Source organism: Hypoxylon fragiforme (genome assembly GCF_022984875.1).
Source record: "Hypoxylon fragiforme strain CBS 206.31 chromosome Unknown GGS25scaffold_1, whole genome shotgun sequence".
NCBI lineage: Eukaryota > Fungi > Ascomycota > Sordariomycetes > Xylariales > Hypoxylaceae > Hypoxylon > Hypoxylon fragiforme.
This window is the reverse complement of record NW_026054756.1, coordinates 2,403,678-2,424,792: the sequence shown is the minus strand read 5'-3', so window position 1 is coordinate 2,424,792 and position 21,115 is coordinate 2,403,678. Positions and strand designations below refer to the sequence as shown.

At 45.0% G+C, this 21,115-nt stretch overlaps 3 protein-coding genes across 3 annotated transcripts; 2 read left to right on the top strand and 1 right to left on the bottom strand.

The window, feature by feature from the left end:
* The first annotated feature begins 420 nt into the window (after positions 1-420).
* GGS25DRAFT_470554 (pyridoxamine 5'-phosphate oxidase-domain-containing protein) lies at positions 421-1,930 on the top strand. Its single transcript, XM_049259254.1, has one exon. The coding sequence runs from the start codon at positions 613-615 to the stop codon at positions 1,654-1,656; it is 1,044 nt and encodes a 347-aa protein (XP_049121491.1). The 5' UTR covers positions 421-612; the 3' UTR covers positions 1,657-1,930.
* A 4,434-nt stretch (positions 1,931-6,364) lies between these two features.
* GGS25DRAFT_470552 (uncharacterized protein) lies at positions 6,365-8,774 on the top strand. Its single transcript, XM_049259253.1, has one exon. The coding sequence runs from the start codon at positions 6,998-7,000 to the stop codon at positions 8,192-8,194; it is 1,197 nt and encodes a 398-aa protein (XP_049121490.1). The 5' UTR covers positions 6,365-6,997; the 3' UTR covers positions 8,195-8,774.
* A 2,755-nt stretch (positions 8,775-11,529) lies between these two features.
* On the bottom strand, positions 11,530-14,854 carry GGS25DRAFT_470546 (fungal-specific transcription factor domain-containing protein). The gene is made up of 9 exons (XM_049259252.1): positions 14,224-14,854; positions 13,695-13,725; positions 13,587-13,638; positions 13,418-13,524; positions 12,860-13,330; positions 12,638-12,682; positions 11,874-12,575; positions 11,707-11,807; positions 11,530-11,654 (listed from the first exon to the last, which is right to left on the bottom strand). The coding sequence occupies exons 1-8, from the start codon at positions 14,551-14,553 to the stop codon at positions 11,713-11,715; spliced, it is 1,833 nt and encodes a 610-aa protein (XP_049121489.1). The 5' UTR covers positions 14,554-14,854; the 3' UTR covers positions 11,530-11,654; positions 11,707-11,712.
* Positions 14,855-21,115: the final 6,261 nt, after the last annotated feature.

Here is a 21,115-nt window from a genome sequence, read left to right as displayed (position 1 = left end):
TAGTCACTTCGTCTCCTTTTTACGTACGGATTTAAAGTACACGACATATAGATAGGAAAACTGCATTAGACATGAGTAAGGCTCAGGCCGTTTATGAGTGAATTTACGTATTATGTATAGTAGGTATATATGGCCATGTATATTAGGTACGGGTGTGGCGTATGTGTGTAAATACGTTTGTATTTTGGGTGTATATATGTGTATATATGTGTATATATTGAGGCTGTATACGAAGTATACGTACATACGTTTTGTATATAGAGAACAATACATAGTATATAGTATGTAATATGAGATTCAGTGTTAATACATGTAGGTATTGAATGCAGTGTCTTCTTTATGTGCAACTTATGTACAAGGTACTTAGGCCAATAATGACGTCATTTTTCGATGCTTACATCTGTTTAATAGAATAAATCGGAATGAGGAATGCGGAATGAGCCGATACAAACACTTCTAATTCGTCGTTTACATATAACTATGTACATTGTATTGATAAATTGTAAATTGTATTTGTACATCGCGGGGTTCATTTGTTGCTTGCGACAGACCTCAATAATAAAGAGCCCAGGTACCTAAAGTTAGGTAGATAATACACGACTGGATATTTTCATGCGTTACTTCACTCGGCGGCCAATCATCGTCTCATCGCGGATCACACCACTCACCATAATTCACTTTACTCGCGGCGCCATGACAGCAGCAGCAGCAGCAGCAGCAGCAGCAGCAGCAGCAACAGCAACAAAAGCAACGACGGGGCCGGCGCCATGGCGGAAACTCTTCCTGGAGCACGTGCAGGCCATGCCGTCACCAGAGCTCAGCCTGAGCACCGTCCGCAAAACGACGTCCCCATCGACGGGGACGGTGCGCTACTCCCCGCGGGTTCGCACGTGCATTTTTCGCGGCTTGTTCGCGGAGTTGCCCGCGAACCCGAAGAATGACGCGGAGCTCAACCCGGATGGTGTCTACGAGAGCGACTACCTGACGCTGACGACGGATCGTCGGATGGATAAGGTGGCGGAGTTCTTTGGCGTGGAGGCGGGTAGTGGGAAGGAGGAGGAGGAGAAGATGCTGCGGGGTTCGGGTGGTGGTGGGCCGGTCGAGGCGGTGTTCTGGGTTAAGGAGACGGGCACGCAGTGGCGGGTCCGAGGTAGCGCGTACGTGCTCGCTCCCGACATCGAGGATGATTCATCGTCGGGGGGGAAAGAGACGATTGCTACGTTGCTGTCACGGATGCGGAGGAAGGGTCGGGATGAAGACGACAAGAAGAAGGAGAAGGAGAAGGAGAAGGGGTGGAGCTTTAGTCGCGAGATCACGGCACACTTTGGGAACCTAAGCCCCCTGATGCGAGGGTCCTTCCGGAACCCCCCGCCGGGCAGGCCGATCGCGGCACCGCTGCCAGGCGACGACGACGACGACGACGACGGAGACGACCAGAAGCTGCTGGGGCAGAAGGTACCGGGGCTAGACGACGAGGTGGCGCGCGCGAACTTCCGCGTCGTAGTCGTGGTGCCCGAGGAGGTCGACCGCACGGATCTGAGCGACCCGACGCGGGGGCGGAGATGGCGGTATACATATGTTGGCGATGGGACGGAACCAGAGGCGCCTGGCGGGGTGGTGGAGGATGGGTGGGAGGTGGTCGAGGTCTGGCCATGAGTGGATGACAATTAATAACAAAGGTTCCAATTTACCCACGTGGGTACTACGTAAGGTAGTGTATGTAGGCAATTACACTATGTATTTGGGGGGGGAAAGAAAAGGGGGGAGAGGGCTATGACTTCACGTGTTGGTAAGCCCTATCTTTGTTCACGAACATTGAACACACATACATACTGTATGTAGGAACGGAAGTCTTGGCAGAGCAGGGTAAACTTGATATTTGAGGCTCAGCTATCTAATTTCCAACCCGCCCCCCCCCCTTCTCCCCCCACATGCGCGCGCGTGTGTGATCTGATCTACTTTTAAGGTGTGATGTGATCAAAAAAAAAACGAAATGCCCCCTTCCCTTGTCAAGTCGGCCACATGGCAAATCCTATCTTACTGCCGAGAGTTCATTTACACTACTAGGTATGAGACAACCCTCGCACGGCGTACGTCGTAGCTAGTTATTTACTGCTCCTTCACCTTGCATTAATCCCCCTCTTTTCCTCTCTTACTCTCTCTCGCTCTCTTTCTCTATCGAGATGATCATGGGTAACTATATGCAAGTAAGTAAGCAGTAGTTGGATAATACTTATTAATAGGGACTAGTTAGGTGAATCGGCAGTAAGCGTCTTACACACGTTTTGTGTATAGTATTAGCCTCGGTATTTTGAAGAATGTGTATCCGTCCCTAACCTAGTCTTGCGCCGTTACATTGTATGATATGTATCAAAGAGCAGATCGACTCCGTCCGTCCTCGTTGTTAATTTGGCCAAGGTGACATGGAGCCTTGGAAAGATCTGATATTATTTAGCTGATGTCACTTTGAATAACCTAGGTTAGGTAACTAGTTAGATAGGTACTACAAGTAAGTGTGTATATACCTCGTGTGCAAATAGTTAACTACCTGGATCTAAAGAGCCTTAGTTATTAGTGTAGCTAGATTTCAATTTCTTTTGATTCCGACCTATGGTGAGATGAGAAAGAGAGAGTCGGACCCTTACATGATCGAATTTGGATCTGATCCAAGCTACAAGAGGGTTTAGCGCGGTTGCGAAAGTGGGGTCTGGCAAGGTTCTAATGGGGGGGGGGGGAAGGGGGCCTTTATTGGGGGTTCTTTAATGGGGTGGGGGGGGAGGCGCCGCTGTCACTTTTTTTGGTCGTTTGACAGTTGAGAATGTGTACCGGACTTAGTGCCGTCTATTCATCACGACTTTTCCACGTGTTCGCGGCCAGGGGGGGATGGGGTGGGGTCCCACTCCAAATTGGGGAGGTGGAGAGGAGAAAGAAGAGGGGGCGTTGCATAGTCTCGTACTAGTATGTATTTTATGTATTAGTAAAGACTCCTTTTTCCCCCGACCGCTCAAGCACATATGTAGTTATAGTATGATATTATCAATATCTACAGTATGTATGATGATGTTGATAATGATTGAAGCTGTAACAGTTCGACAGGAATTTGGTTCCGCCATTGAAAGGAGTGGGAATCATGATAGCGGGTTCGACTGCTGCAGAAAGCAGAAAGCCTCAAGTCATATGGCCATTGTTGCCAGGTACATACATACATACATATACATAATCCATCTCAGGTGATGTCAGCAGGCAGAAGTTCAATGATCATGTATCATGTTTTGATATTAGGTATGTATCCTTGTAGTTGTTGTGGTGGAACATGTTCAATACAAACCTACATATCCTATTACTACTATTACTACTACTACTACTACATAACTGTTGTAGTTAGACTAACATTCAAAGTTAGTACAGCATTGAATACAGCATTGAATATAGTAGGTAGTGTTAGCTATACATATATGTAGCTTGAAGCTGCAGTATTCTCGGATGGTCCCTTGCACCTGTTCGGGATCGTATATCTCAGATGTAGGTACATGTATAGCAAGTACATATGTACCTCAATTTACATCATTGTATCGGAGTCTTTTATATTTCTCACATCTTTTCGTCTCAATATTCTTTAGTCCCATCTCATTGATCTTAATAACCTTGGAATTGAAATGAACAACTTTAAAGTCGAACTACATTAAATACACTAACTACACTAAACGTGATAATCTACTAACGGCTATACCGTACTCGATATTAAATAAGCCAACTCAAGCCAATCCACTTAACCCACTTAACCCTCGTAATGAAAGATCTGGATTGTCGGATGGTCAGGGCGGGGTTTTGCTGATGACTGGGGGGCTTATGTTTCAAGAATACACCAATCCTATTGGAATACCGTATGGAAGCATATAGAACAAATGGATACCACGGCTTATGTAGGTATGCATTACGCACTACCTACTATGCAGTAGTAGACTAGTAGTAAGTTCGAAGGGGATAATATGGGCCGTCCCTGAATATGGGCCGTGGGGCTGGCCCTTACTGCTTTAGGTAAGGCTTTTACTACTTTAAGTAAGAAACGGTACATTCTGGGAAGCGAAACGAGCTTTTTTGATTGATATGATTGGTTGAAATGCTTTATACTATTTTAAACAGAGCTTCGCAATCAACCAATGAAATCAAAGAGCTAGCATAACTTAGGTTTAGCTCAGTTCTAATTCTCAATTTGGATCAAAACGTCCCTAAGGTCCGAGCTTTGGCAGACTCTTTAAAGGGCCATGTGTAAAACAGTAATATTGATACTGTGCCAAACCGTATAAATCAGCCAATGAAATAAGCTTAAAATTACAATAATTACTATGTAATAAAATGCTCATATCACGTGACACTCAATATTTATACAGATTTCATAATATTGCATAATTGCGTACCTAATCTTGGTGCGCTAAGCGCCGCTAGTTCGGAGCCTTTAGTACACACTAATCTTCAACCTAATGCGATTAATTCAATTCAAAGTCAAATCTCTATTTAAATATATAGATCAATAGCCCTTGATTAGAGCTTTTGAATTTGCCAGGTTGCACGACTCTAAAATTATTATTGCAGAAGTTATTTGATATTTGAACTGGTAGCGGTACCGCGTACGGGCCCATAGATCTATTCTTAAAGTAATCATCCAAATAAAATTATCCGATAAGAATCATCTTAATAAGCCGATAAGAATAAGGCCTTTCATTGGCTAAAAGATAAAATGAAAAATATCAAAAAATACATAGAATTTATGTGGCCTCCTTAAATTTTATTGGCCGACTTAGCCCCACGGCCCATATTCAGGGACGGCCCATATTATCCCCTTTGAACTTACATAGTAGCCGAGGTAGGGAACTAGGCATAGCATGGCATATGCACTACATAATATGTATTGTAGTTACTATGTATGGCATTATATGCACTTTCACCGCTCGATTCATGTGAATTGCATGAGTCAAGCCCTAAAGTCGTTGTGATGAAGTTGGTTCATACATAACGCCCAATTAGGCACTGCATCTCCGGTCACCCTCCATCTATATGCATACATAAGTATCCATACTACTACATACTATTATATTAACTAGCAACTACAAAGTTAGATAGGTATTACTAATAGTACGTAAGGCTACTAGACCCAGACCAAATGCATACATACTATGATAACTATGTTTGTGAATTGTATGTAATCCCGCTTCTCCCGCCTCCCCAGCCACTCCCGCAATAGGCTCCAACCGCGAGAAGCAGTCCCGCGCGCATGACATGCATGTACTACAATGAACGATAAAAGCCAAGTATATAAAAGGTATTGGATATGTAGTTTAACTGGCTAATCCAAGCATTGAAGGCAGAACTAGCGCATGGCCCGGTGGGTTCCGAGTTATAGTTCCGAATTATAGTGGTTGTAGGATTTTCAAAGAGGTATAACTTACATAGTATGTCTCCACCATCGACTCATGATGCCTCCAGCTCTTCTTATGAACACCTGTGAAAGAGAGATAAAAGCACGCATACGTGTACAAATTCATAAATATCCAAGTATATACTTAGTATCGGTTACTAATATGTCTTTACACCTACTAGTAGTATTATCGATTACATTAAGACATAGTTATATAAAAATATTATCAAATATTTCACTTCTTAAGCCGAGAACTGAAAGGGCTACGAAAGGACATCGCATCTTGGTTCTTTAACATAAGACAAAGACATCTGGACGTACTGTACCCTTGGAAGGCTTGGATAGTGTAAGAAGCCGTGTAACCCGAGCCGCGTTGGTTTCTACTATGTACAAACTAGTACGTAGTATAGAATTTATCAGCCTGAAACCAAGATCTTTAAGATACATCGAACTTCCCTTTTTGAGCGAGATCAAGGATGCTGTTTAATAAGTTAGGACGGGGTGCTCCTTAATTGGTCGCCGATCAAGCCTTAAAAAAAAAAGGAAGACTAATGTTGCTTGCAGGTTCGCACGCGGCGTCGTCCAGTAGACAGGGGTCCCTTACCGCTTGTACGTGGTAGGTACCTAGGTATTATGTATTGTATTGTATTGTAGTTATTGTATTGTACCTTTGGTCCTTTGTAGGATAGGATCAGCAGCACTGAGAGTTACAGTATGTATCGTCAACATGCATTGGATTAGTATTGTATTAACATGTAACTATACCTGCATAACATATGTAACAGAGGTACATGATGGATGTATGGACTCTATGGAGTTACTAGGTAACTACATGGATGTTGCGATACGATGGACCGCTTTTGCCTGCCGCGAGCGAGCTAAACTAAAAGTACCTTAGTACCAAACCCCACAGGACCAGTTTTTTTTTTTTAATAATTCTCCCAATCTGTTCATCTGTTCCTCCGCTCATATGTTCCTCAATTCCTCAAATTCCTCAATATCAAACATTGTTTCCACTTGCACACTTGCTCCGATTCCTTCCCGTCTCACACCCTACTACCTAGTACATCTCCAGTCATCCTTCCACCACCTATCTCTTCCCCTCCATATCCGCCTGAATCGCCATTACTATTCTCCCTCTCCATTCCAAAAGTCAATTGACCGTGCTTTGCTGAGGTTTTTGTATTATACCGAGCAGCCGAGATCTTGATTGGCCAGTGTTTCGGACCTTCGCTACGAATGAGAATAAGCCTACGACGATCCAGATTATATCGCAACATTGCGTCCGTTTAGCTATCTGAGAGCTGCCGGTGTTGCATGCTTAGCTTGGCCAGATGTCATATATTCATTGACTAGCTCATTGTTATCATCATCAATATATCTAACTTGATAGTCACCCGGTTTTATACCTACCTGTCTAGGCCTTATCCACTCACCTAACCACATAATATTCTCGCCGAGTTTTTCCAATTTCAGTCGCTATCAGATGTTGTGATACCGCTCAACCCCTTCTTCTTTAAACTCACACTTCGATTTCGACAAACCTGCAAACTGATTTCTTTATTTACAATTGAATCGAAAATGTCTATGGACTGTTTGGAGGCCTTGTGTACCAATATCCCCGACTGGCTCAAACGTCTTGAGGAGCTTAATGGGCAGATCGAGCAGCGCCAGCGGGATCTGGCCTCCTTGCCCGAAAACCAACGTCAGTCTTCTGCACGCTCAATCAGAAACCGCGGTTCGACCGAATCCCTTAAGCCACAAGATGAGGCCGTGGCGATAAATCCACCAGACCGAACACGTGTCGCGACGCCGCCTCCGGCTACTCAAAACAATGTCCAGCAGCAACGCGGCAATGATGTGCCTACGAGCCCCGTTAGCGAATTCAACTCCAAAGCCTCACTCCAGCGTCAGACCAACGAAGTCATGGCAACCGCACAGCGACGAGCCCGCGCAACGCTCCGAAAGAAACAGAAGACAGAGTCGATGATCAGCCAAGAGAACACAATCCAGAAATATCGATCACGGAATATGATCATTGTCTACTATGATAGCTACGTGCAGTCATTTTTTGAAGAGCTGGTTAAGTTTGTATCACTGCAACGGAACTCAATGCGGAAAGCCAAAATGGCCGCCAAGGTAGCTCAGATCAAGCGAATGGCCGAACTTGAAATGCCTGACGAAGAAGACGACGAGGACGATGATAACGGCGGAGGCAATGGCGAGCTAAAACCTAGAGATAATTTCATTGTGCCTGATACTTCGGCGGCACCCTCAGATTCCAAATTCGACGGCTCAGAACTGAGAGCGCGAATGATGAATGCTCGGCAGTTGGGCGTACGCGGCTCGGCATATGGCAGAATGAATATGCGCGGAACTAGGTCTAGCTTGAACGGCGGACTAGGATCGTTTCAGGACCGGGGTGATATCTGGGAAGTCCTCGACAAGGGGCTCGAGTTTGTCCAGGGCATGTGTGAACATGGAGCACATCAATTCCTTCGAGATGCAGATTGCAGTGTGGAAGTCGAAAAGATCAAGGCGCGTCTAGCACAGACGAAAGAGGCTGCGGATCAGGAACTGGTACGTGTTCGCGCCGAGAAGGTGAACAGTCCCTCACCTGAGCAGACCAAATCACGAAGCTATCGCCCGGTAACGATGCGAAAGGATAGTTATTCGCCAAGTTCCAAGAATACTCCTAAACCGGTAAATATAGAAGTTGAAGATGAAGGAATTCAGGATATGGACGGCTTCCAAGCCGAGATCAAGCCAGCAAGGTGAGCAAAGGGTCTTGCGTCATAACATGATCTGGCTTCTCTCTAGGCATCTCTCCCGAGCTGGACCGAGTCATCTGCCGACTATTGTATACCAACGATATATATATTTATATATACTTTACATACTATTTACTACCTAAGTTGGATTTCTCATATACACCAGCCCACCAGCTTCGAGGATGGCATACAAAAACATCATACTCCAAGGAAAACGCGTCAATTTCTTCCTTTTTGTTTTGGAGTCTGGGCAGATGAAAAGCACGCATCAGCACATTTGGATATTATTTTCAACGTGCTTGGAGTTGGGAATCAGGGACATCCTGGTAATGATATTACCAGCCGAAAATGGAATTGGATATCAGTATAAGAGTTTACACCAAACCTGTCATGACTTTATGGGATTAACGGCCGAGAAAGCACAATACGTGTATATACATTGTCACATATAGGAGCTATGTACATTTGCTGAGCTACATAGGGTAACCATTTGAGAGAAGTGGTGAATTGCTAGTTTATTGGCCAACTCTATCAGAGGGTTCTTCACTACAGCTGCGAATAATAGCCATAATAATATATCTATCTACATTGACAAAGCATCAATTTGGTGACCGCATTGATTTACTTGATGATCTCTCACGACTTGCTGCTAGGGTTCAGGTTGATCTCGATGTTTGTTCATGCAACTTGAAACTCCCAATAAAAACTATCAAGAAAACGAAGTCATGATCACGATCAGTGAGTGAGTTGGTAGTAGAAAGTAGAAAAGACGTTAGTCACAAACTACAGCGTGTGGCACACTGCAGACAGGCTAAGCATGCATAACATAGGTAAATGTGCATAAATAACAATGAGAGGAGATGGAGGGAAAAGCAAACCAACAATTTGATAACAACAAAAAAAAAAAAAAAGAAGAAGAAGAGAAGCTTGTTAAATTTGAAAGTGTTGTAAATTATTTCGGATTATGTACCTATGGGCCTTTCGGGAAAAATCCCTTGATTCGGGCCGTTTGAAAGGTATCCGAGATTCGGCTACGGGAAGGGAAATATAACGGTGTAGGTTCGGATAACTAGGTAGGTGGTTCGGATAGGTGGTTAGGTAGGTATGTTAGATGCTAGGGTAGGTAGGTAGGTAAGCATTGGGACTGGGTACAATGGATTAGGAACTTTGGAAGCGTTCAGGGGGGCAGGGGGGGGGTTGAGAGGCAAAAACGTAACAGTAGGTACCCAGTAGAATGTGTTTTTTTTTTTTTTAAAAAAAACCGAACGAAACGAACGAGCGAACCCACGTACGTAGATGCATATAACAGCCATCACGCGCTTAAGAGTGGGACGAAAGTTTGACGGCGGGAAGATGCCGAAGTGGTTGTTCTAGGTAGGTACCCTAGGTACCTAGTGTACTAGGTTAGATGGATTGATGTTAACAACTACCTAACTACCATGTGCCTATGCACAATAATAGGTACACATGCAAGCGAGGCAGGTAGGTCGTTGTTTGCTATGTATGTATTGCACCTAGCTACCTACCTACCTATGGTGTTGTTGGTTTAAGGTTACATTTCGCCATGTATCCATCCCATCCCATCCCATCCCTTCTCTCACCTTCTCTCATTCTCACCCCCTCCCCCCCTTTTTTTTTGTGTATTTTCATGCATCTCTTTAATGCACCCTTTTTGGGGATCACGTAATCCGGGGAAATAAACCCTTTTTGGGTTGATATGCTGTTGATTCATTGGCTGGAAAAGAGTTTCTTGTAGGTAGGTAACCTAGGTAGGTGTACCTTGACCTACTTTTCAGGTATGTATGTAACTACTAGTCAAGGAAGTTAGTCGGTCATCGTGGGAAATGAGAAAGGGGGTGGTGGTTGAAGAGACATCATACCGGAGCTGCTGCTGAGAAGCATACACATATCCCTTGATATTGGTGATGTGTTTCTTGTTTCATTTCCATCAGAGCGGCGTTCTTCCTGACTGGCTACCCCTTCGGACGAGAAAAGGAGCATGTATGTATGTATGCATTAAGAGCAATTATATGCCTAGGTTATCTGGCCTACGTAACCAACATTATCATCCCTAAGGTTCTGATGAACGTCCTTTTGTGTAGCAGCAGCAGCAGCAGCAGGAAGGGAAACTCTCTCAACAAGCCGAAACCCCATTATCGGGCACCCGTCTCTTCTTCCGCCGATTTGCTAGTTGGGTGGTTACTTATATTAATATCGGCTTCGGCTGGGCTCGGGTCCTCGGGAGCTAATGTACTATGTAGGTAGGGATGAAGATGGAGTAATGTTTAACTCCTGACGAGTTCTATATAGGTAGATAAGAACCTGGTTAAGGTACCTATAGTGTTAGTTGGTGGCAATGGTAGGATTCCCAGGTGTTGACTCGCTGTAATCTGGCCAGCGGATGGTCCGAAAGCTGCGTCGTTGGGTTCATTCCTGGGAGTTAGTTGTACACATTGTCGATGTACAGGTGCTGTACATGTAGCGATTCTTCTACTTGACCAAGGATGAAGTTCCTTTTCTGCACATTTCGGAATCTGGCGTCCATCTTCTGTCACCGGACATGTAGTACATGCATACCTACATGTACTACCTAACCTCAGGTATATACGTACTATGTCAAGACACATGGAGATGAGAGAGATGAGAGAGAATGGGAATCTTACTGTTACCTTTAATTATTTGCGTCTATACGTGGTATGTAGACAATGATGATATACACTTCCATCTAACTACCCCTTTCCTTGGATCTGCTTACCCTGTGTACAACCCCCTATGAGTTTATCGTACATAGGTAACCTAGTCATGTATACCTACCTGCCTGTGTACCCGAGCCAGCATAATACCTCGACATCTAGGCAGGTATTCACGGAATAAGAGTCCCATCTCATAAATCCGTGAACCAAGTAGGATACTACCACCACTCAAAAAACAAACATGTAGTCAGTTCTTGCCGAGGCTGAAGCGAAGCAGGCACCTTGGCTACAAGGACCGGGGTCTCGCGGCTTTAGTAGCCCGCATTCCGTGCCCCACTGCGGCCCGCCGGTAAGCTTCAAGGTTGTTCGGATAGCAAACTTTTAAGTTTAAGGCAGCGCTAGGCGCCGTATAAGTAGGACCAGGTAGGTACATACCTAAGTCACATATGCAGCGCATGCCTCAATAAGCACAATCCGCCTACGGCTAAACAAGTCTGCCCTATAGCGAGCTGAATAAGTCGATTCGTTGTGAATTACATGCTTAGCGCTCAACGAAGTACACCTACTTACCATCGTGAACTCTCAAACTGCTCTTATTGCAGACCTACCAGACACGTCCTGCAGCAGGGAGGAAGCCATTCATTCACTCATTCATTGATATTCCACGAAAGCCTTCATGCATATATAGCTTAGCAAACTCCATTGTGAGCTCATTACGGTGGTCAGAATTACTAGATAGATAAGCAACAATATACACGTACATCTATATACAAGCTCAGCATATAACGTTAGCTGTATCACAACATGCAGGTAGGTAGGTAGGTACCATGGTCTACAAAAACTCGCTTAGGACAGCTACCCTCGTCCTCGCATCATTGGTGCCGTATTCGCCATCAGCCATTATCTTCATTATCTGAACCATGCGAGCTAGATCATATATTAGCATCCGAGGTCCATATATACGAAAGGACACAAGCCAAGGGTAACACATACTTATATCCGCCTTCGCCCGGGCAAACAGCGGATCTCTCAAAAATTGGTCTGCGGTAGCGGGGTCTCTTCCTGCCTCACGTAAAACGCTTCCTATACAAAGTGCTTCTAAGAATGCCCTATGATGGAACACCCACCATACTCGTGCTTCGGCATCGAAAAGTGTGAACAGGACGAAGAAGGACGTGATCGCTTCGTGTGCGGCCTCTAAGGTGGCCCGTACGTTGACAGGCACGTCGGGACTTTCGGAGGCGTGCACCAGCATGAGGTTATGGTAGTAGTTGCTGCTCAGGAACAGCGTTTGCCTCACGATGCGCTTATTGCTACACGCAAGTTGCGCGATGCTCTCTTGGTCCCAAGATCGGAATATGTCGGGAAAAGAGCGATACACTGCGCGGAAATCTGCGACGAGTTTTGACTTCTGCCGTTGGGTACAGCATATGGGCACATCGAGTGACCGAGGACTGGAGATGGTTTCCTGCACCAAGTTGGCCAGCATCCACGAGCCTCGAATATATGCCATGTCTGTAGGACTCGAGTCACCGAAGCTAGCTGGATCATCAATAAAATCATCTACCTTGACGTCTGTATGTGTCGCATTAGGAGGCAGCGAGAGTAGCACTGTGAGAAACGTGTCCTGAACAAGAACGGCTTGCCAGAGCTTGCGTCGCTGCTGCTTCTCGAATTCGCTTGCATCTGGGGTCACTATATGACGGATCATATTAGCTTCCCCAACTAGCTGTCAGTGCGAAGTTATATTGGCCTACCTATGTTTGGGTCTCTATGGAGGCCCATGGCATAAGCTTGTCTCACTACAACATCGCAATCAGTTAGCTTTTCTCTCTCGCAATGCCCCCACACGAGTTTCAGCAGTATAGATACCGCTTAAACAGGCCTTGAAGGTTGCTAGTTTCCTTATTTCAAGAGAGAGGCAGTATGCCACTAAACCAGAGTGTAAATAACGAATGGGCAATCCAAAATATACGTACATAATAAGCCCGAAAAGGCCCAGCCATCCGAAGCATGACTATCGTTTATCAGAAAATAACCAACCAAAACCATAGCTTGCACAGAGCGTAACGAGGCAGTGTTTAGATACGAGAACATTCGCAATGCTTGGTTGCCCGCCGAGGCATAGAATTCCGAGGTTTGTTTACGATCTTTGGGGTTTGTTGTTGATACGAACTGAGTCCCTAGAGCCATCATGGTGAAAAGCAAACCTACGAAGGCCGCATCGCTCCTCTCAGACTCCCGAAGTGACCAAAAGTGTTCATACTCGAGATAAAAGGTTGAGCGGTCGATCATCGGATAGACTGGGTCCACGCACTCAAAGTATTGGCTTAATAAGATGTCGGCTTGTAGCTTCTCAGGTAAAACTCCGAGAACTTCCGGAAGCCCGCCTTCGCATGTCCAGTAATTGGCAAAAGGGTGTTCGGCACCTACCCCAAACACATTGGATGCTGTTGAGCGGGATAAAGAAACGTTAGAGAGGAGCCCTGTTGATAATGCGACGGACCCACGAGACACAATTCGGCTGTTGAGAATACCTCTATCTGCTATGTTGGAAATCGTTGGCTTCATTCCATTCATGGTCACCTTCTTCCTCGGCGGCTTCGTCATCCTACGGCCATTGGTAGCCGACCGTGACGTCTCCCTAAAAGGGGTTAGTCGCGTTGAAGTATTTCAATGGAGGCGTTCAAAACCGCAGCCACTTACTCAAGGAGGTTCGCGACATGTGCATACTTGCATTCCGTTTGTCGTTTGATACCTGAGTGAAATGTAAGCATCTAATCAAGGAGGAGGTTAAGAGGATAAAAGACTTACATGCTAAGCAATGAGGCCTGCCCCTATCACACTAAACCCAAGGTTGAATACGTTAGTAGCTGTTATTAACACTAGTAATTATATGTAAGTAATTATCTGGAGGATATTATAAACGGCGCCTGCTGGGTCTCATTTTTAAGTGCACATCAGTAAGAAGTGCCTTCATGATGACCTAGGTTGGGGAGTGGTTGGACATTGTCGCATTATCGCGTTCCTTACAATGATGCATGTCAACTCCTCAAACCCTTGATTAGCATCATTCTAGCGCCTCTTCCCCTTTTCTTATTTCCGTTTCAAGATAACCAAAATGGACAATCCAGAAGGGTTTCAAATAGCTTAGTGTGTGCACAACTTCTGCAGTGCTACGTGATACTGACGCAGCTGATAATAAGATAGTCTAACGCTGTCTAGACTAGACGTAGGACAGGATGATGCTAAACTGGCATTTCGTGGAGGTAATAAATAGGAATATGAAAAAAGGAGAGAAGAGAAAAGAAAAGAAAGATTGCCAAGGTCACATGGAACTTGCCTTCGTCTTTCTTTCTACACATTCATAGCACGACAATGTCGGCTTGTTGCGTTTCTGCTTTTTCTTGGCAGGTTCGGCAAACGAAGGAGCGGCTGTTACGCTACCTCCGCTACTCAAGCCGTCGCCGTCATCGGGCTCCGACTTGGCACTTCCAAAGTAAGGATGGGTTCCGGAATCAGGCGAGGCATAGAGGGTGCTCGCCGAAGTCGGGGTCAGGATGGTGATTGGGGATAGGGCGGAAGCTGTAGAAGCAGTGTTTGAATGAGCATAATGCCCAGATCGTCCTCCGTTGCCGTACGACAAATCCGTTGTGATCTGGGATGACGACATGCGCGTTACCCGTTACCCGTGTCTCTCCACGGCGTGTAAAACTAACCGGAAGGATTCAATTGAGGCTGAACACAAGAAAATGCAGGTTGGCGCATTCGGGAATAAGGGCCGATCGTTCTAGATGGGCTTGTTCAATTAGAAGTCAGGGTTAAGCGGCGTAAAATGGAAATGTATGGATATAAACATTAGATGACTGATTGAAGGGGAGAAGCCAAGACTTTTTCCTTTTGTTTTCGTGAAGAAAAAAATTGGGGAATGGAGAGAAATGAATAATAGGATTGACTAGGGGGGGTGGGAAGAGAGGTACTATGTAAAAAAGGAAGAGAATCTGTTGGTTAAGTGAGATGTATGTATGTATGTATGTATGTATGTATGTATGTTGTATGTAAGGAAATAAGGAAATAAAAAAATAAAAGAATAAGGAATAACTAGGTAATGATAATAATTATCATTTGACCCCAGTAAATCAAAATCTCGCTCGTCCCTCGTCTCTCCTTCCTCCTCTTCCCCTTCCCCCTTCCTCCTTCCTCTCCTCCATATGTAATCCCTAACCAGCATTATTATAAATACAGTATCACGTATCCATGGACTGGATACATGTACATAATAGATACATATGTACACTACTATGTATGTACGCACAATCCCCAAACAGAAAGCTTTAAACTTCCCATCCAATTGATATAAACTGACTCATCCACTTGTGGACTTTCAACATCACGTCATGGCCGGTGTGTACATGACATCCATTGGTATAACTTGGCACTTGGCTCTTCTTCACACCAACATTGAAGGTACGGAGGTATGTATGCATTCACCCTCTACACTAGTAGCAAGGTAAAATCAACTAAGGGAAAAGTACGGCGTAGTAGCTGATGGAGATAATGAAAGTAGCTCAAACGTACTGTACAGTCCCCAGTTATTGATATGGGGGTCTCCCCGCAGGCCGTCCAGCTAAGCCTTTAAGTGCCGTAGCGTAGACAGGGGGTGTGGCCGCGGAGTAGGGAAGCAAAGCTTGTCCAGGATGTATGACAGGGTATAGTACAGGGGAGTATGGCCTTTGTCGAGTAGGCACCGATTAACACCGTTTACTGTAATAGGTAACAGACAGGTAGGTGCCAGGTAGGTTACTGTGTAAGTGCTGGTAGACACTGATAGACACTGATAGACACTGGCAGCCCTGGAGACACTAAGGTATGATTCGGAATGCCGAAGACGCGCGTTGAGGAATCAACTATCCAGTACTGACACTCAACTCAGTCCGACCATCCGAGTTCTCCCCAAAATTCGTTTGTATATAAAGTAGGTATGTAGGTATGTAGGTATGAAGGCAAAGAAAGCAACACGGTTTAATAATGACCTATCAGATTGTAGTTGGGGGGGTTACTTTGGAGTTCTCGGTTCAAGTCGGGTGATTTAGGCTTGCTTTTCCTTGATAATGGACAATTGTTGGTCGTGGAATTGATCGATCTTAAGAACCGTTCGTCGTTTAATCTTGTCCAAGATCGAAGTCTTCGAACAACTCCATTATCATCGACATGGATAAAAGGGGGGGGGTTCGCTCCCCTTTTCTACTTAGGTAACTCTACGCGGCTTCTCTCCGGCTTTCATCCATCCCTCCCAAGAGGTCCCAAGATCCCAAATACCCAACCCTGGGGTTCGACCAATAAACTTATCCATGCTCGTCTGTTCTAGAACGCATATTACGTCAATATTCTTTGAAAGTCGTCGGGATGTGAAGAGCTCATGCATTGGTCATACATGCTTATGACTTGAGTTCTGACCTCCCTCCTATTCAAGAAAAGCTTTAAGATGATTAGTAAACACCGAAAGGAGAGATACCCCACGAGTCTTACTCATATTATGGTTCACTTTGACCGTAAAAACTTCGCATCTTGGTCCTGTTCTGTTGCAGCGGAGTCGTCGTTGCGATATGTGCATGCATGCATGTCATATACACAAACATCTAGAAGCCCAGACGGGTATGTATGCGAGGCCGTTGAATCTGACAGGCACAACTTCGCTTGAATGTCTTCTCGCGCCAGCTTTCAACGGGCTTTGCTGTCAGCTAATAGCTACCTACCTACCTAAAATCCAAATCCCGTCACATTACCTGACTATGGGGTCGTGCTAAGACCCAGGAACGGTTAACCTTGAGTCCCGAGGATCTGGTAGGTGACAGTGAGACGGGCTCACGGAATTGCATATATGTGGCAAGCTCGCATCCTCGACAAGACTAGTCTAGCTAATGCATTGTCCTGGTTGACTAAACACCGTAGCAATGACGAATGAAGATGAGCCCTCTCCTTACTCAGCGTTTCTAAAAACAAAACACCAATATTCTTTGCTGAATAACAATATTTGTTTTTTTCTAGAACCAAGAATTTTCATCCATTGAATTTTGAGCAGCGTCAAGGACTTTTCATTGATCGCATTCTGTTACCTTCGGCGATACCTTGGGTATTCTTGTTAATTTGGAGCCGTGTTTGCGAGACTGGGACGGGGACTGGGTCTCAATATTTGCCTACGGGAGATGAAAAGCTTGCTTGACCTGTCTGCATCCTAGCAGGCACACTTCATTTGCCGAGCCCAGTTGTCTAAATCGTACCCGGAAGTCAGAAGAGGGACCAGAATACGTGGGTTAGATTGAACAAGTCCTTAAAGCGATCTAAACTATGTAAAAAGGAGAATATGACTTAGGTATCATCGGCATCTTTACAACATGCACCAACTACGGGAATGAAGCACTTTGGCTTCACGAGAATACGAGCCAACACCATCAGACCCCTGAACCTACCAGCCTACGTTTAGAGCTAAGGTACCTAGGATGGATACCATATTGTTCAACTGCACGTCTTCTTCATCTTATCATATAGCGCAGATCTAGGTCAAGGCCTCTGATATGCAGCTCTCAGGCTATCTAAATCGCTCATAAGTCTGTATAGTACGAGCAAGATCACCTTGAGACCCTCAAGTCGCTCTTTGATATACTTAACACAATGTCTGCAGTTTCAGCTACGTTTCTTGATATACTTCCTAGACACAAAACCATAATTTGGAACGCTTACGAGAGGCTAGTGTCTGCGAATGAAACAATATGCTGTGATCAAGTATTCATTATCAAGGACATTGAAAGAGGATGAGTTAACAAAAGCGAGCGATGCTTTTTGCATTTGACCCCCACTACCTTTCGCCGCAGAATAGGGGGGACCCAGTATCTACTACATGTAGATATTCAAGAACAAGTGCTGCATTTGCCTTACGTACCTAGTAAGCATGATTATAAGCCGGGGAGTAGGGATGTTTAGGAATGTGAGGGATCCTATTAGTAGCTTATGCGCGACTCATGATCGGCTACCTATGTACGCATTATCAGATCTCAACGACGAACAGAATTAAATAAACATAGGTCGGCAGAGTTTTTAGTGCGAATAGCAGAGACCATTTCGAACGTTGGTGTCTGTCAAATGCCTCGTCAGGCGGCAATCGTCGTTTCACCCGTCCGAAGCGATCGCCCAAGTTCACCGTCGCCGAAATCCGGAGGGATATTGGTTAGTCTCTTACACGATCGATTGGCCCCAGTGAATAGAGTTGTTAAGCATGCATAGAATCGCTTATGCGTCCCCATGCTGACAGCCAGTTCCGTTACATTTCATTTCCCTGGGGGGCGGTTCTGGAGACTATCTAGACTTCCTCTCCCTCTCTCTCGCCCCGGACCGTAGGATTACGCAAGCGACATCGAGATTTGCGTTGATAACCGCCATCATTAATAGCAAGGTAGTCATAAGCCTGCATGCCTTTGCTGCGTCCGCATGGCCGCTCACATTTGACCCAAAAATAATAATATGCATATTAGTCACAGGTAGGTAGACCATCTGCATATGAGGATGTGGATGTGGATGTGGAGGAATCATGTACCCGGAACACCAAAAAGATTTCGACTTACCGTAAGTTCAAGACCGTTGAAGCGTGGCGTATGCTCGAATGCCCATGGCCACTTTTAAATTAAGAAGAAATGGTAGGGTGTGGTAGTTTCGTCCTATGAGAGTCAACACCAACATCTTACAGCGTCAAGTTTCGGCGCCATCGCCATGCGAGTGCTGCACATGCTATAGTTTTGCCGGTTTACCGACGAAACGCCTTGTGCTTACGTACCTGGGCACATATGGAATCACTCTCGCGGTTTGGCATCCACATGAAACGAATCGGTTTATTTAATATTATCATGATATAGTCGGTCATTTTGTTATTTGGAACCTGACATCCGGTGAGAGTTTGACGGAGGATAAACAAGCACTGTCAGATATGAGGTGTTCAATTAGATTAATGTAAATTTGCCCACATATATCTATAGAAGTCTGAAAATATGAGGTTGAATAGGGGTAATGGGCGCTGTCAACCCTTTCCTCACATCGCCATAATGTGACCTCCTAAGCATCAGGTTCATATCCCTTTCCGCTTCGCCATGTTGGATCCGGTAAACATGGCCCACCCCCCTCCCTTGTATTGTGCGATCTCGATTCTGTTTTAGAAGTCTAAAGAAGCATCCGCAACCTCTTCCTTGATCAGACTCCGTGATCCATTCACCGGAGTCTTCCCGAAGCTTAGGCTGACTACCTACCTGCCTATGCACTTTGTCACCTTTGTAATCTGGCTAGAAGCTGTTCACGTAAAATTGTAGTCAGTCCTATTCTTAGACTATGCGTCGTATACCAGGTTGTAAGTCAATAATTCACTGCCAATCATCGCAGTACACTGCTTCGTTATCATGATCGATGCCCACGTCAGTGATCAGGCTTGGTCATGGTCAAAGCACTAGGCCCATCGGTCTTTGTATGTGGCCTAATCAGGGGGCCACGGCTTCTGCGAGGAAACTATTGACTCAGATTCATTTTTGGCTGGCGCTGTCATGAAAATCGCTCGAGCCTTCTTTAGTAGTCTTCCATTGTCCTGTCTCTAGGTACCTGGCACATGCCAATATCATCTATGACAGATGAAGTCTTATGAGGATACAGCTCAATGTGAACTAGGTATCAACCAGGGGTAAACTATTACCTCTTTGACAATTTATGATAGCTCTAGAATAATCATGCCTCGATCACGAGATGATCTCTACTTAGATAGATGAGAAGACATATTAGTAAACATCCCAATTACATCTGGAGCTCCTTCAGGTTCACTGCGGTCCACATGAAACACTTTGCAAACCGCAATACATACGGTATATAAACTGCTACCATCTCTCAACGCTCGTCTCCCAACAGTCAAGAGTACTGAGGCCAGTAATCGTCCCAAAGATAGCCGCTGGAGTACGAAGGGCTGCGCTGGACCATGAAACCGTTGGAGCCAACACCCATACCCCTAGCCAACCAGAAACCCAAGGGATGGGTAGTATGCTAAACACACAGTTATCCCAAACTATCATCATCCATGTATGTAGAAAGGAGCAAGGGATGAAGTACCTCTACGAATCTAGCAGATGTGGTGGGACTTATACATTTATTACTTACCTAGATCGCATCGGCCTGTCCGTCACGGCCATAGAGAACTAACTTGTAATTGCATCTCGCTTCTAAGCTTTCCTTGTTATTATTGTAGTAGCGCTGAGATTACGATGTAATCTGCTTGTCCACAAAAGGAAAGGGTGGATGAGCCACCTAATGATCTCGCTATGAGGCTTTCAGCTATTCATAGGAGTATTCAATATTATATCTACCTCCTTCAAGACACAATCTATAAAAGAAATATCATGGCCTCAATCTTGGAATACTAGAGCCGATAAGAAGGCGTGAATACTTATATGAAAAGCTAAGACAGCAACAGCAACAGCAACATCCTTATCAGCTGGACTTTCAAGTGGTTCATCGATCGAGGATCACTACTCGTTGCCCTTTTTATATCTCGTATTTTGTGCTTACCTTTTTGCGTATCTTCATTCAGTTTGAGCCCATTTTCTAATGTGTCTTTAATCTTAGGTAGATCTTAGTTCATGGCAGTCAAGTTTTGTAGTGCAGCCTTAAGGGGGATTTCCAACTCAAAGCTTGGAATAACCATGTCAGAGGCACAGGACCAGTTGCTCTATTTTACCTAATAACCACTTCGTCGATAGCCCTATGCTGACTTGGATTGCGTAGAGTTCCATGTGTCATACACTACTAACTCTACGTCCCTGAGCCGTCAACCATCAAGTAAGGTCTTCCTCCTCGGCCAGCCTTTTCGACAAAAATGCATCTTGATCATTCTACACATCAAGTACTAACTGTGTTGAAGTTGTAACAACTAGAAAACTAGTAATTTGTTAGTGCAGACGGCCTTGATGGCATGCAAGTACGTTGGATGAATACCCCGTCAGTGTGACTAACCGCTTGACTTTTCAATCAACATGCCGCGTCTCGACACTTGTGGCGATTCGATTCATAGGAGATTTTCCATCGATGTCCTGATTTACATATGAGCAAGGTACATTTAAGAACAGCACAGGAACATGGTCTTTTGAGGCACGCGGTTACGGCACAAGTGCCTATATAAAGCTGCCCGAGCCTCCCTTCAACAGCCTCCACCC

What these genes read in the sequence shown, in the direction of transcription:
- GGS25DRAFT_470546 (XM_049259252.1), bottom strand. Translation starts at nt 14,553, where the DNA reads ATGTCGTCATCCCAGATCACAACGGATTTGTCGTACGGCAACGGAGGA. An exon ending in TTCCAACATAGCAGATAGAG is followed by an intron (nt 13,331 to 13,417) that starts GTATTCTCAACA and finishes CCCGCTCAACAG; the next exon opens with CATCCAATGTGTTTGGGGTA. An exon ending in GGCCTTTTCGGGCTTATTAT is followed by an intron (nt 12,683 to 12,859) that starts GTACGTATATTT and finishes GCGATGTTGTAG; the next exon opens with TGAGACAAGCTTATGCCATG.
- GGS25DRAFT_470554 (XM_049259254.1), top strand. Translation starts at nt 613, where the DNA reads ATGCGTTACTTCACTCGGCGGCCAATCATCGTCTCATCGCGGATCACA.
- GGS25DRAFT_470552 (XM_049259253.1), top strand. Translation starts at nt 6,998, where the DNA reads ATGTCTATGGACTGTTTGGAGGCCTTGTGTACCAATATCCCCGACTGG.